Genomic DNA, 14,724 nt, shown 5'->3' on the forward strand with positions numbered 1-14,724 from the left:
GGAACCTGTCACCCCCAAAATCGATGGTGAGGTAAGCTCACCATCATCAAGGGCTTATCTACAGCATTCTGTAATGTTGTAGATAAGCCCCTGATGTAACCTGAAAGAGGAGAAAAAGAGGTTAGATTATTCTCACCCAGGGGCGGGTTATAATTGTCATTGGCAGAGGAGACTTGTTGGGGGCTGATTTGCAGACAACTGCAAAATGGTTCCCTTTTCCACATTTACTGCAAGTTTGTCCTATAGCTGGACATTTATTCATGTGGTGAGGGAAATCTTGTCCACATCTATAGCATTTCTTCTGTTTCGGGGCTTGCTTGCCCTGTGCACTTTTATGTTTGAGATTATGCACATGTAAATTATCCCCATTCTCCATTGCAGTTGCCTGATGATCTGCTATCTCTATAGCACGGGCCATCTTGAGTAAATCATGCAGAGAGAGATCCTGCTGCAGAGCTTTACACCTTATATTATTAGACGAGCAGGTGACAATTACTTGAGTTAGGATTTCATCATCAACGTCAGTAAATGCACACCCATGTGCAAGTTCTTTTAGCCGGGTGACATAGGTGTCTATGGATTCTTCTGGAAGTTGTTTAGCAATCCTGAACTTGTATCTTTCATATCTGATGTTTTGTTTAGGGTTGAAGTAGTCAGTGAGAGCTTTGGAACAGTTGCTGTATGTGTCTGTCTCTGCTGCCAGTAATGTGCTGTATATGTCATAGACTCCTGTGCCCGCGCAATGCAGGAACACAGCTCTCTTTCTTTTCTCCTCTTTTATGTCCATTGCTTCCAGGAAGTTCTCAAACCGGTTTAGCCATTTTCTCTAGTTATGAGAGAGATTAGTGACATCAGTCATATCAAACTGTGGGAACGTGTGCAAGTATTCAGCCATGATGGAGTCTCTCAGTGGTGCTGGCGTGTGAAGCGTTAAAGCAGGGGTCAGTACTCACAGCAGCAGGTGATTGAATCCCATCCTCGTCACCAGTTGTAATGTCCACACAGTGCAAGGAATTTAAGAGAGTAAGCTTTAACTGTGGTTTATTTGTCTCCTCTTTTCCTCCAGCACACAGCATAACATTTTCTCCACAGGTTAGAACTGAAACTGAAACTGAACATCAACTCCCACCCTCTCTTTCTTAAAGAGACAGATCTAATCATTATACATTACAGTGTCCAGGGTCCCATGCAGTTTAGGAGGTGTGGGCCCCTCCTCCAGGAACCCGATGTCTCGTGATTAGTGTTGAGCATTCCGATACTGCAAGTATCGGGTATCGGCCGATACTTGCTGTATCGGAATTCCGATACCGAGTTCCGATATTTTTGTGATATCGGAAATCGGTATCGGAGTGTGCGGTGTGTATGGTTCCAAGGATCTGAAGGAGAGGAAACTCTCCTTCAGGCCCTGGGATCCATATTAATGTAAAAAATAAAGAATAAAAATAAGGCTATACTCACACCTCCAAAGGACCCTGGCTGTCACCGCTGCAAGCGTCCGCCTCCGTTCCTGAGACTGTAGTGAGTGAAGGACCTTCGATGACGTCACGGTCAGGTGTAATGAAACTGAAATTTAGATCTCTGGATAATCAATGTTATCTTAAAATATATGTGGTTCTCTAAGCATTCTTTTAAATGATATTTTAGTGTAATACTGTTCTGGTACTGTTGACTCAACATGGAATTGAAGGTCTTGTTTCAATACAATTCCCAATGTGTAGAAGAACATAGTCAAGACTTTCTTATAAGTCACTGGCATAAGTAAAGTAAATTGACAAATGTCGGGAAACATTACGTGATAGTTTTAAATGGGCTACCCAGGATTTACAGGTCCTTCTCAAAAAATTAGCATATAGTGTTAAATTTCATTATTTACCATAATGTAATGATTACAATTAAACTTTCATATATTATAGATTCATTATCCACCAACTGAAATTTGTCAGGTCTTTTATTGTTTTAATACTGATGATTTTGGCATACAACTCCTGATAACCCAAAAAACCTGTCTCAATAAATTAGCATATTTCACCCATCCAATCAAATAAAAGTGTTTTTTAATAACAAACAAAAAAAACATCAAATAATAATGTTCAGTTATGCACTCAATACTTGGTCGGGAATCCTTTGGCAGAAATGACTGCTTCAATGCGGCGTGGCATGGAGGCAATCAGCCTGTGACACTGCTGAGATGTTATGGAGGCCCAGGATGCTTCAATAGCGGCCTTAAGCTCATCCAGAGTGTTGGGTCTTGCGTCTCTCAACTTTCTCTTCACAATATCCCACAGATTCTCTATGGGGTTCAGGTCAGGAGAGTTGGCAGGCCAATTGAGCACAGTAATACCATGGTCAGTAAACCATTTACCAGTGGTTTTGGCACTGTGAGCAGGTGCCAGGTCGTGATGAAAAATGAAATCTTCATCTCCATAAAGCATTTCAGCCGATGGAAGCATGAAGTGCTCCAAAATCTCCTGATAGCTAGCTGCATTGACCCTGCCCTTGATGAAACACAGTGGACCAACACCAGCAGCTGACATGGCACCCCACACCATCACTGACTGTGGGTACTTGACACTGGACTTCAGGCATTTTGGCATTTCCTTCTCCCCAGTCTTCCTCCAGACTCTGGCACCTTGATTTCCGAATGACATGCAAAATTTGCTTTCATCAGAAAAAAGTACTTGGGACCACTTAGCAACAGTCCAGTGCTGCTTCTCTGTAGCCCAGGTCAGGCGCCTCTGCCGCTGTTTATGGTTCAAAAGTGGCTTTACCTGGGGAATGCGGCACCTGTAGCCCATTTCCTGCACACGCCTGTGCACGGTGGCTCTGGATGTTTCCACACCAGACTCAGTCCACTGCTTCCTCAGGTTCCCCAAGGTCTGGAATCGGTCCTTCTCCACAATCTTCCTCAGGGTCCGGTCTCCTCTTCTCGTTGTACAGCGTTTTCTGCCACATTGTTTCCTTCCAACAGACTTACCATTGAGGTGCCTTGATACAGCACTCTGGGAACAGCCTATTTGTTGAGAAATTTCTTTCTGGGTCTTACCCTCTTGCTTGAGGGTGTCAATGATGGCCTTCTTGACATCTGTCAGGTCGCTAGTCTTACCCATGATGGGGGTTTTGAGTAATGAACCAGGCAGGGAGTTTATAAAAGCCTCAGGTATCTTTTGCATGTGTTTAGAGTTAATTAGTTGATTCAGAAGATTAGGGTAATAGGTCGTTTAGAGAACCTTTTCTTGATATGCTAATTTATTGAGACAGGTTTTTTGGGTTATCAGGAGTTGTATGCCAAAATCATCAGTATTAAATCAATAAAAGACCTGACAAATTTCAGTTGGTGAATAATGAATCTATAATATATGAAAGTTTAATTGTAATCATTACATTATGGTAAATAATGAAATTTAACACTATATGCTAATTTTTTGAGAAGGACCTGTATATATTCATAGTATAGGTGATCATTATCAAATCAGTGGAGGTCTGGCACCTGGCACCCCCACAGATCAGCCATTTGTGCAAAATGAAAATTTACAAATTCAAATGCTGTTTTTACTCAACGCGTTTCAAAGTACACCTGCTTCTTTCTCAAGACAAACCACAGAGATATATGTCCTATCTGCCTTATATTGTTGACACCCGGGGGTGTCACTAAGAGATATTTGGCAATTGGCTCTATACTATACTAGAATCGTTTAGGCAATATAGGGACAAAACGTTTCATGTATAGAGTTAACCCACTATTTTAATCCATAATAAAAGATATGTTTCTGGACTTGTTAGTGGGTCATCCCAAATTATAAATAATTATTTTTTGATGCAGCTCACTGTGCACTAAAAATAATGGGTTAATTCTGTTTCACTTGCTACATTTGGGGCAATACAAAATATGCTTTTACAGATTACTGACAATCATGGACAGAACACAGATAGCATCAGTGTGAAATTTGTATGCTGTCCATAATTACCATTATAATGAATAAGAGAAGCTTTCCTATATATATATATATATATAGATATATATATATATATATATATATATATATATATATATATATATATATATATCTATATATATATATATAGTGGGGGAAATAAGTGTTTGATACACTTACGATTTAGCAGGTTTTCCCACCTACAAAGAATGGAGAGGTCTGTAAATTTTATCACCAGTGGACTTAAACTGTGAGAGGCAGAATCTAAAAATAAAAAACTGAAAATCACATTGTATGATTTTTAAAAGATTAAATTGCATTTTATTGCATGAAATAAGTATTTGATCACCAAGAACTCTGGCTCACACCAATCTGCACTCCTACTCCGCACTCTTTATCTGCATTAATTGCACCTGTTTGATCTCATTACATTTATAAAAGACACCTGTCCATATAATCAATCACACTCCAACCTCAACACCATGGCCAAGACCAAAGACCTGTCTAAGGACATCAGGGACAAAATTGTACACCTGCATATGGCTGGGATGGGCTACAGGACAATAGGGAAGCAGCTTGGTGAGAAAGCAACTGCTGGCATAATTATTAGAAAATGGAAGAAACACAAGTCTTTCTTGATCTTTATGCAAGATCTTGCCTTGTGGGGTAAGGATGATTCTGAGAAAGGTCACAAATCTGGCCAGAACTACACAGGAGGACCTGGTCAATGACCTGAATAAAGTTGGGATCACAGTCTTAAACATTACTATTAGTAACACACTACGCCGTCATGGAATAAAATCCTGCAGGGCACGCAAGGACCCCCTGCTCACACCAGCACATATCCAGGCTTGTTTGAAGTTCACCAATTACCATCTGAATGATGCAGAGGTATGGGAGAAGGTCATGTAGTCAGATGAGACCAAAATAGAACTTTTGACATCAACTCCACACCCCATGTTTGGATTAATTAGAAGCAGTGGCGTAACTTGAAACTCATGGGCCCCGATGTGAAAGCTCCAATGGGGCCCCCAAATATTTTAAATCTTTAATAGCAATAGTCTTTTTATATAGGCCAAAGGGAATTTTAGGGCCCCCTAGGCTCCAGGGCCCGGGTGCGATTGCAACCCCTGCACCTGTTGTAGTTACACCCCTGATTAGAAGGATGAGTATAACCCCAAGAACACCATATCAATCATGAGGCATGGTGGGGGAAACATCGTACTTTAGGGTGCTTTTCAGCAAAGGGGACAGGACGACTGCAAAGTATTGAATGAAGGATGAATGGGGTCACATATCATGAGATTTGAGCAAACAAACTCTTTCCCTCAGTAAGAGCATTGAAGATGGGTCGTGGCTGAGTCTTCCAGCATGACAATGGTCTGAAACGCACAGCCAAGGCAACTAAGGAATGGCTACGTAAGAAGCATTTTAAGGTCCCGGAGTGGCCTAGCCAATCTACAGACCTGAACCCAATAGAAAAATCTTTGTAGGGAGCTGAAACTCAATGTTGGCCAGCAACAGCCCCAAAACCTGAAAGATCTAGAGATCTGTATGCAGGTGTTGGCTAAAATCCCTGCTGCAGTGTGTGCAAACTTGGTCAAGAACTTGACATTGGTATTGTTGACCACCGTGAATAAGTGTCGCCCCAAGGGTCTCCGACCCCTTTCCTTCCCAGCATCTGAATAATGACATGAGTCTCAAGTTGGATATAATTGGCCACAGCTGCCTTTATTATAAACAAACAAAACATTTAACCGTAACATGATCTGGGAAGGGGTCCTTGAAGCTAAAAGTCTGGTGTAAACCATAGTATAAACAAGTGGACAAGAGACCAACCGTAGATTACGCTCAGCCGTTACCCCACAGGCTCGAGAGCACCAAAATACCCCGAAGGGTTACCCTTGTCCACTTCCAACTTAGGAATCTGGCCCACCGTTAGCAAGATTCCCCCAAATCACCAGACCCGCAACCAAAACTTATACCAACTGGAGAATCTGTATCTCGAAGGACCCCCCAGGCCAATTTAGCACCAACTCCAAGGACCCCTACCCCCGCCTACAGCCACTATGACCCGAGAACAAAAAGCCAACTAAAATTATCGAAAACACAACATAAAGGGCGGGTGAGTGGGACTGCTCACAGGTCCTCAGAGTGGGAAGTGACCGGCTCCTCCCCCCCACTCACCCCATACCCTCTCCAGGCCAGCATTAACCCTCCCCTAAGAGCGAGACTCCATGCCCCCTTTATCCCTGCTCCAAATCCCCTGTCATGTTGGCTTTCATGTATGCCGCCCGGGGAAGGGGGTGGGGTGGCTCGCTCCAGCCTGGTCTACAGGAAACTTCTGACCTCTGTAATTGCAAGCAAAGGTTTCTATACCAAATATTAAGTTCTGTTTTTCTATTGAATCAAATACTTATTTCTTGTAATAAAATGCAAATTAATTATGTAAAAAACATACAATGTTATTTTCTGGATTCTAGAGCCTCTGTCTCTCACAGTTGAAGTGCACTTATGTTAAAAAAAAAACCAGACCTCTCCATTCTTTGTAGGTGGTAAATCTTGCCAAAATGGCAGTGTATCAAATATTTAGTTTCCCCATTTTAAAGTATGTTTTCCCTGAAATGCCGCAGCGTTTCCGAATAAAACATACTAGGCTGCAATCCTGTAGAATGTAAGCCCGCAAGGGCAGGGTCCTCGCCCCTCTGTATCAGTCCGTCATTGTTAGTTTGTTTACTGTATGTGATATTTGTAACTTGTATGTAACCCCTTCTCATGTACAGCACCATGGAATCAATGGTGCTATATAAATAAATAATAATAATAATAATAATAATAATAATAATAATAATAATAATAATAATGCAGCAACTTCTGATTTAAGCTGCTGGTGATTCGGGCAGTATTAATTTCATGTCAGGTTGCCTTTAATTTACAATGAACAAATTCTAAAATTGGCGATATAATTTCCAGGCAGCTCCAGTCTCATTATTGAAGCTTGAATGATCTGATAATTGAACTTTGAACCTTGGTGCAGTCAAACATTCCTAGGAATTTGTAGTCATCTGTCTCCAGAAGCAGCTCCAGCCTTTTATAGGCTGGGAAGAAAATGGCTGAATGTATGTAAAAGTCAGAAAGCTTTATGGTGTACCATAAGAAAATTGTACTCATTATTTGTTTCCCTCAGGACCCTGCATTTATGGAAAAAAGGGAACGCTGCATCTATTTGAAGGGGAAATTGACCCACATCAAAAAACAGATTCAAGCATACGATCAACATGAAGCATCTGTGTACTTCTGAACATCGCAATGAATAAATATCGTTTCTCCTTGCGGAGAGTGACATGTTAAGCATGTCAAGATGAGGAGACTTAAAGCCGCAATGCTCCTCTGGAAAATATGCAAATTGTCTCTTCAGAGACGAAGAGGACTAGAACTCTAGTGCCACCTATTGGAAGTAGCAATCCTAACAGTCAATGTCGACCCTTTAGCGAGCCTTGTCAAATGACTTAGGATAAGAGCCAAACCAGATTTCAATTTGCATAATGAATAAATAGACACTTATTACCAGAGTAATGCATTTAATTTATAAAATATTTAAAGGGATTCTCCACTTATTTGTTAGAAGGGTCCCTTGATAGTCAGCTGCTTGATCCTCAAGCAATTAACTTTTATCTGTGGAGAAATATGGTAGTAAAAAGGTCTACTCAAATCACAAGGCTGTCTTAGTGGTGCAGGACAAGACAGGTCCCCTTTTCTAACCACTCTCCATTCTGACCAAGAAAGAATTGTACACTGCAAGTAATCCCCCTCTTTTAATCCTGAATTACCTAATAATCTAAATAAAGATGTGTTTTCTAAGCCAGAGAACCCTTTTAAGGGCTCTCACACGTCCAGATAATTCCAGTATCGGAAAAAATCGGTACCGGAATTATCCGTGTCCGTGTGCCCCTACGTTTTTGTGGCACATCAGTGTGGCACACGTGCGGCACACGTGTGCCGCTCGTGTGCCCACTGGGTACCACACCCACCGTGCTGGGTACCACACGTACCAGCATCTGGTGCTGAAGCCGCGATTCATATCTTCCCTGCAGCAGCAGTTTGCTGCAGGGAAGATATGAATAATAGTGTTTAAAATAAAGATCTATGTGCCCCCCGCTCTCCCACCCCCTGTGCAAACTGTTCTGGAAATACTCACCCGGCTCCCTCGTTGGCTGTCGCTTCTTCCTTTTCTGGCTGCATCTTCTCCTGTATGCGGTCACTTGGGGCCGCCGATTACAGTCATGAATATGCGGCTCCACCCTTATGGGAGGTGGAGCCGCATATTCATTACTGTAAATGAGCGGCCCCACGTGACCGCATACAGGAGAAGATGCGGCCAGGAGAGGAAGCAGCGCCGGCGAGGGAGCGAGCCGGGTGAGTATTTTCAGAACAGCGGGGGGTGGGGCGCACAGGGGGTGGGAGGGCGGGGGGCACATAGATCTTTATTTTAAACACACTTATTCATATTTTCTCTACAGCAAACGCTGCAGCAGGGAAGATATGAATCGCGGCTTCAGCACCAGTGGGGGGGACAGCGCTTAATGTAGCGCTGTCTCCTGCACGGCACACGGACTGCACACGGACAACGTCCATGTGCGGTACGTGCTTTACACGGACCCATTGACTTTAATGGGTCCGTGTAATATGTGCGCTCCCACGAACACTGACATGTCTCCGTGTTTGGCACACGGAGACACGGTCCACAAAAAATCAATGACATCTGAAAAGATGCATTGATTTTTATGTGTCTATGTGTGTCAGTGGCTCCGGTACGTGAGGAAACTGTCACCTCACGTACCGGAGCCACTGACGTGTGAAACCGGCCTAAGCTATGACAATGACATTCAAAAGTATTAGTGCTAATCAGAAAGTGATTACGTCACTACTAATTTATGATGTGTATACATAAATATCTATATTTTGATGCACACATGCCATTATTTTTTATCAATAGGCCTGTTAAATAGCATTATGCAAAAAAATTGGCATGATCTGCTTGTAACAAAATGACCTTCTCTTATCTGCTTAATGATTTGCATATAATTACTTTAATGCCCCATAAATGTCTACATTGATGCTTTGACGGTCCCGTTGTTAAACTGCTTAAAATAATTTGACAACTGAAATCTTGTACTGTTCAACCTGAGATTTGTCTTCATCGCGCAAAGCATGAAAGCTGAGTGAGATATTTGCAGACTACACAACTGCCCAGGGGCAGACATACCATTTGTCAACCTGTACAGCCACACAAAGGGCCCTAGAGGCAAGGGGGCCACTGCCACCTCCAAAGCAGATGAAATTTTGCTTTATGAAGAGCTATTGGACTGCAAATTATCCATATACTGCTCTTGTTCAGGGGCCTCTTCTGCCTGTGTCTGCTCCAGCAATTGACAGCTCTTTCTGTTTGAACACTAAGGCCAGGGTCACACTATCATAGAATACGGACGAGTGCTATGCGAGAAAACATCGCATAGCACTCGGACCAGTGTTAATCTTTGGGGCAGCTCACATCACCATATTTTTTTCGTGCGCGTAAAATCACAGCATGCTGTGATTGTCACCGAAACTCGCCAATGCAAGCCTACGGGTGCGAGAAAAAAAATTGCACAGCACTCGGACCATGCGAGTGCTGTCCGATTTTTATGCACCGGTGTCCTTTGAAAAGCCGACAAATCATGTCCGAGTACAGTAAAATCACACTGACAGATTAGAATAGAATAGATAGAATAGGTACATACACATAGAATACATATATACAGCTCTGGCAAAAATCAAGAGACCACTGCCAAATTTTCAGTTTGTCTGATTTTTCTCTTTATAGGTATATTTTTGAGTAAAATGTAAACTGCTCTTTTTTTCTATATACTTCTGACAACATGTCTCCGAATTTCCAAGCAATAAATTTTGTATTTATTTTCAGAAAATGAGAAATGGTCAAAATAACAAAAAAATGCATTGCTTGCAGACCTCAAATAATGCAAAAAAAAAAACAAAACAACAAAACAAAACAAAACATAATCATTTAAAAACAACAATACTAATGTTTTTTACTCAGGAATAGTTCAGAAATCAATATTTTGTGGAATAACCATGATTTCTAATCACAGCTTGGCATGCTTTCCACCAGTCTTTCACACTGCTTTTGTGTGACCTTATGCCACTCCAGGTACAGAAATGTAAGCAGTTCTTTGTTTGGTGGTTTGCAACTATCCATCTTCCTCTTGATTATATTCCAGAGGTTTTTAGTGGGGTTCAGGTCTCGAGATTGTGCTGGCCATGACAGGGATTTGATGTGGTGGTCCTTCATCCACACCTTGATTGACCTAGCTGTGTGGCATGGCGCATTGTCCTGCTGGAAAAAAACAGTCCTCAAAGTTGGGGAACATTGCCTGAGCAGAAGGAATCAACTGTTTTTCCAGGATAACCTTGTATGCGGCTTGATTCATTCGTCCTTTGTAAAGAACAACCTGCCCAATAACAGTCTTGCTGAAGCATCCCCAGATCATCACCAATCCTCCACCAAATTTCACAGTGGGTGCAAGACATTGTGGCTTGTACACCTCTCCAGGTCTCCGTCTAACCATTAGATGACCAGGTGTTGGGTAAAGGTGAAAGTTAGACTCATCAGAGAAGATAACCTTACTCCAGTCCTCTATCATCCAATCCTTATTGTCTTTGGCAAACTTCAGCCTGGCTCAAAGGAGTGCTTCTCAATGATGAAAGGATTTTTTCTAGCTTTACATGACTTGAGTCCTGCCTCTAGGAACCAGTTACGAACTGTTCTTGCCGTGTACTTCACCACAACTGCCATTTGCCATTTCTTTTATAGGTCACTATATGTTATCCTGCGGTTGCTGAGTGACATTCGAATAAGATGACAGTCATCCCGGTCAGTGGAGAGTCGTTTTCACCCTCTGCCAGTCTGCAGCTTTGTTGTCCCAAAAGTCTGTTGCTTGACTTTGTTGTAATGGACTGCCATCTTAGAAATTTTAACGATGGAGGCAACATGATGCTCACTGTGTCCCCCTGCTAGTAAAGCCAGAATTGAACCCTTCTTTTCCTCTCTCACGACTTTTCTTTTCAACTCCTTTGGCATGGTTAAAAGTTATGTTTTCATTCCTATTACTTTTGGGATATTACTAGCACTTGTTTTGCCATCCAACTTGTCCTATTGCAAGAGGATTGTGAACACCACAGCAGTGTTTTTATACTTTCCTTCATTAAACAAGATTTGGTTCAGTTGACCATCTAATCAGAAGCACATTAAGTAGAATGAAGTGTACTCTGGTTGGAATTTAACTGACACTGGAATGGAATGGCTGTCAGACATGTAGAGAAGCTGATTTTTAAAAAACAGTGCAGTGGTCTCATAATTTTTGCCACAGCTGTGTATATATATATATATATATATATATATATATATATATATATATATATATATATATATATATATATATATATACTGCTCAAAAAAATAAAGGAACACTTAAACAACAGAATATAGCTCCAAGTAAATCAAACATCTGTGAAATCAAACTGTCCACTTAGGAATCAACACTGTTTGACAATCAATTTCACATGCTGTTGTGCAAATGGAATAGACAACAGATGGAAATTATTAGCAATTATAAAGACACACTGAATAAAGGAGTGGTTCTGCAGGTAGGGACCACAGACCATATCTCAGTACCAATGCTTTCTGGCTGATGTTTTGGTCACTTTTGAATGTTGGTTGTGCTTTCACAGTCATGGTAGCATGAGATGGACTCTACAACCCACACAAGTGGCTCAGGTAGTGCAGCTCATCCAGGATGGCACATGAATGCGAGCTGTGGCAAGAAGATTTGCTGTGTCTGTCAGCGTAGTGTCCAGAGGCTGGAGGTGCTACCAGAAGACAGGCCAATACATCAGGAGACGTGGAGGGGGCTATAGGAGGGCAACAACCCAGCAGCAGCGCCGCTACCTTAGCTTTTGTGCAAGGAGGAACAGGAGAAGCAGTGCCAGAGCCCTGCAAAATGACCTCCAGCAGGCCACAAATGTGCATGTGTCTGCTCAAACGGTTAGAAACCGATTCCATGAGGATGGTTTGAGTGCACAACGTCCAAAGATGGGGGTTGTGCTCACCGGCCAACACCATGCAGGACGATTGGCATATGCCACAGAACACCAGGATTGGCAAATTCGCCACTGGCGCCCTATGCTCTTCACAAATGAAAGCAGGTTCACACTGAGCACATGTGACAAACGTGACAGAATCTGGAGACGCCGTGGAGAGAGATCTGCTGCCTGCAACATTCTTCAGCATGACCGGTTTGGCTGTGGGTCAGTAATGGTGTGGGGTGGCATTTCTTTTGAGGGCCGCACAGCCCTCCATGTGTTCACCAGAGGTAGCCTGACTGCCACTAGGTACCGAGATGAGATCCTCAGACCCCTTGTGGGACCATATGCTGGTGCGGTTGGCCCTGGGTTCCTCCTAATGCAGGGCAATGCCAGACCTCATGTGGCTGGAGTGTGTCAGCAGTTCCTGCAAGATGAAGGCATTGAAGCTATGGACTGGCCTGCCCGTTCCCCAGACCTGAATCCGATTGAACACATCTGGGACATCATGTCTCACGCCATCCACCAACGTCACATTGCACCACAGACTGTCCAGGAGTTGGCGGATGCTTTAGTCCAGGTCTGGGAGGAGATCCCTCAGGAGACCATCCGCAGCATAATCAGGAGCATGCCCAGGCATTGTAGAGAGGTCATACAGGCACATGAAGGCAACACACACACAACTGAACATAATTTCCTTGTCTTGAGGCATTTCCACTGAAGTTGGATCAGCCTGTAATTTGATTTTTCATTTTGATTTTGAGTATCATTGCAAATCCAGACCTCCATGGGATATTCATTTTGATTTACCTTGATCATTTTTATGTTTTATTGTTCTTAACACATTCCACTATGTAATGAATAAAGATTTGCAATTGAAATATTTCATTCAGTGATATCTAGGATGTGGTATTTTAGTGTTCCCTTTATTTTTTTGAGCAGTGTATTGAGATATACAGCACAGAACAAAAGTTTGGACACACCTCATTTCAAGATTTTTCTGTATTTTCATGACTATGAAAATTGTACATTCACAATGATGGCATCAAAACTATGAATTAACACATGTGGAATTATATACTTAACAAAAAAGTGTGAAACAACTGAAATTATGTCTTATATTCTAGGTTCTTCAAAGTAGCCATCTTTTGCTTTGATGACTGCTTTGCACACTCTTGGCATTCTCTTGATGAGCTTCAAGAGGTAGTCACCGGGAATTGTCTTCCAACAATCTTGAAGGAGTTCCCAGAGATGCTTAGCAATTGTTGGCCCTTTTGCCTTCACTCTGCGGTCCAGCTCACCCCAAGCCATCTCGATTGGGTTCACGTCTGGTGACTGTGGAGGCCAGGTCATCTGGCGTAGCACCCCATCACTCTCCTTCTTGGTCAAGTAGCCCTTACACAGCCTGGAGGTGTGTTTGGGGTCATTGTCCTGTTGAAAAATAAATGATGGTCCAACTAAATGCAAACCGGATGGAATAGCATGCCGCTGCAAGATGCTATGGTAGACATGCTGGTTCCGCATGCCTTCAAATTTGAATAAATCCCCAACAGTGTCACCAGCAAATCCCCCCCACGCCATCACACCTCCTCCTCCATGCTTCATGGTGGAACCAGGCATGTAGAGTCCATCCGTTCAACTTTTCTGCGTCGCACAAAGACATGGTGTTAGATGTCGAGTTCCCGCCTCTGCACAGGGGGAATCTCGAACCACTTCAGCTGAGGTCTCACATTCTTCTCCCGCCGCAGTGAAGTTTGCTCAGCGGAAACGTCAGTCCCAGCGTGTGGCTCAGGCTGATACTGGGCGACTGGTTACTATTGTTCTTCCAGGCTCTGCCTTTGTAGCCAGTACTGGTCAGCGGCGAGCAGACGTCTCTTGGACTAAGTGCTGCTTTTCCCCTTCTGAGCATGCCCAGGGTAAGACCTCTCATTGGAGATTGGGGGTCACATGCTCAGATACTGCAGCAGCTCCCAATGGTCCTCTAGGAAGGTCCTGAAGTTGCTCAGGTACTGTAGCAGCTCCCATTGGTCCTCTAGGAAGGTCCTGAAGTTGCTGCAGCTATAAAAGGTTTGCATGGCTGCAAGGCCATGCGCTATTATCAAACCAATGTTTATGAGCTCAGCGCCAGTGTGGTCATGTCTGGATGCGGTTAGGGTTTGGCTGAAATAAGGCCCTAGAATAACGGCACCTCCGGTGAGGAGTTTGAGTGTATTCAGGGCCTTGGCTGAAATAAGCTGCTAGAATACCGGCACCTCCGGTGAGGAGTTGTTTGTCTGTTTTCTCTGATTGCATGACCACAGTTTGCTCTGGTTGGTAGCTGTGTACCTCTGTGAGGTTAACAGGGCACAGCATCTTGTTCCTAGCGACTCTATGGAGTTTACAGAGTTCACTTATACCGCCATATAACGCCTCCATTTGCTAGCAGCAGGTTCCTCTCCTGCGCGGTCGACCCCGGGTTGTGAACGCACCTAATAATACATATATATATACTCGGTGCGTTCCAGCAACCCTAACATAATACTAGCACCAGGGTCTGGCTAGTAAATGGTGGATAAACATCAATCCTTGCAGTACATCCAGCAGCTGGAGGGTAGGTTGGCGGCTCTCGAGTGCACAACCTCAGCTGTGGATGTTACTGCGGTTGCTGTTCAGG

At 43.1% G+C, this 14,724-nt stretch overlaps 1 protein-coding gene across 4 annotated transcripts in view; it reads left to right on the forward strand.

Moving 5' to 3' along the window:
- The window catches only part of LOC138679096 (MARVEL domain-containing protein 2-like), a 45,087-nt gene extending 37,583 nt beyond the window's left edge, over positions 1–7,504 (forward strand). For all 4 annotated transcript variants that reach the window (XM_069767775.1, XM_069767773.1, XM_069767774.1 and 1 more), the window contains one exon: positions 7,120–7,504. In XM_069767775.1, coding sequence (XP_069623876.1) covers positions 7,120–7,233 — 114 coding nt within the window. In that variant the 3' untranslated portion in view covers positions 7,234–7,504. The remainder of the gene's footprint in view (positions 1–7,119) is intronic.
- Positions 7,505–14,724: the final 7,220 nt, after the last annotated feature.

This window comes from Ranitomeya imitator, chromosome 1, assembly GCF_032444005.1.
Source record: "Ranitomeya imitator isolate aRanImi1 chromosome 1, aRanImi1.pri, whole genome shotgun sequence".
Lineage (NCBI taxonomy): Eukaryota > Metazoa > Chordata > Amphibia > Anura > Dendrobatidae > Ranitomeya > Ranitomeya imitator.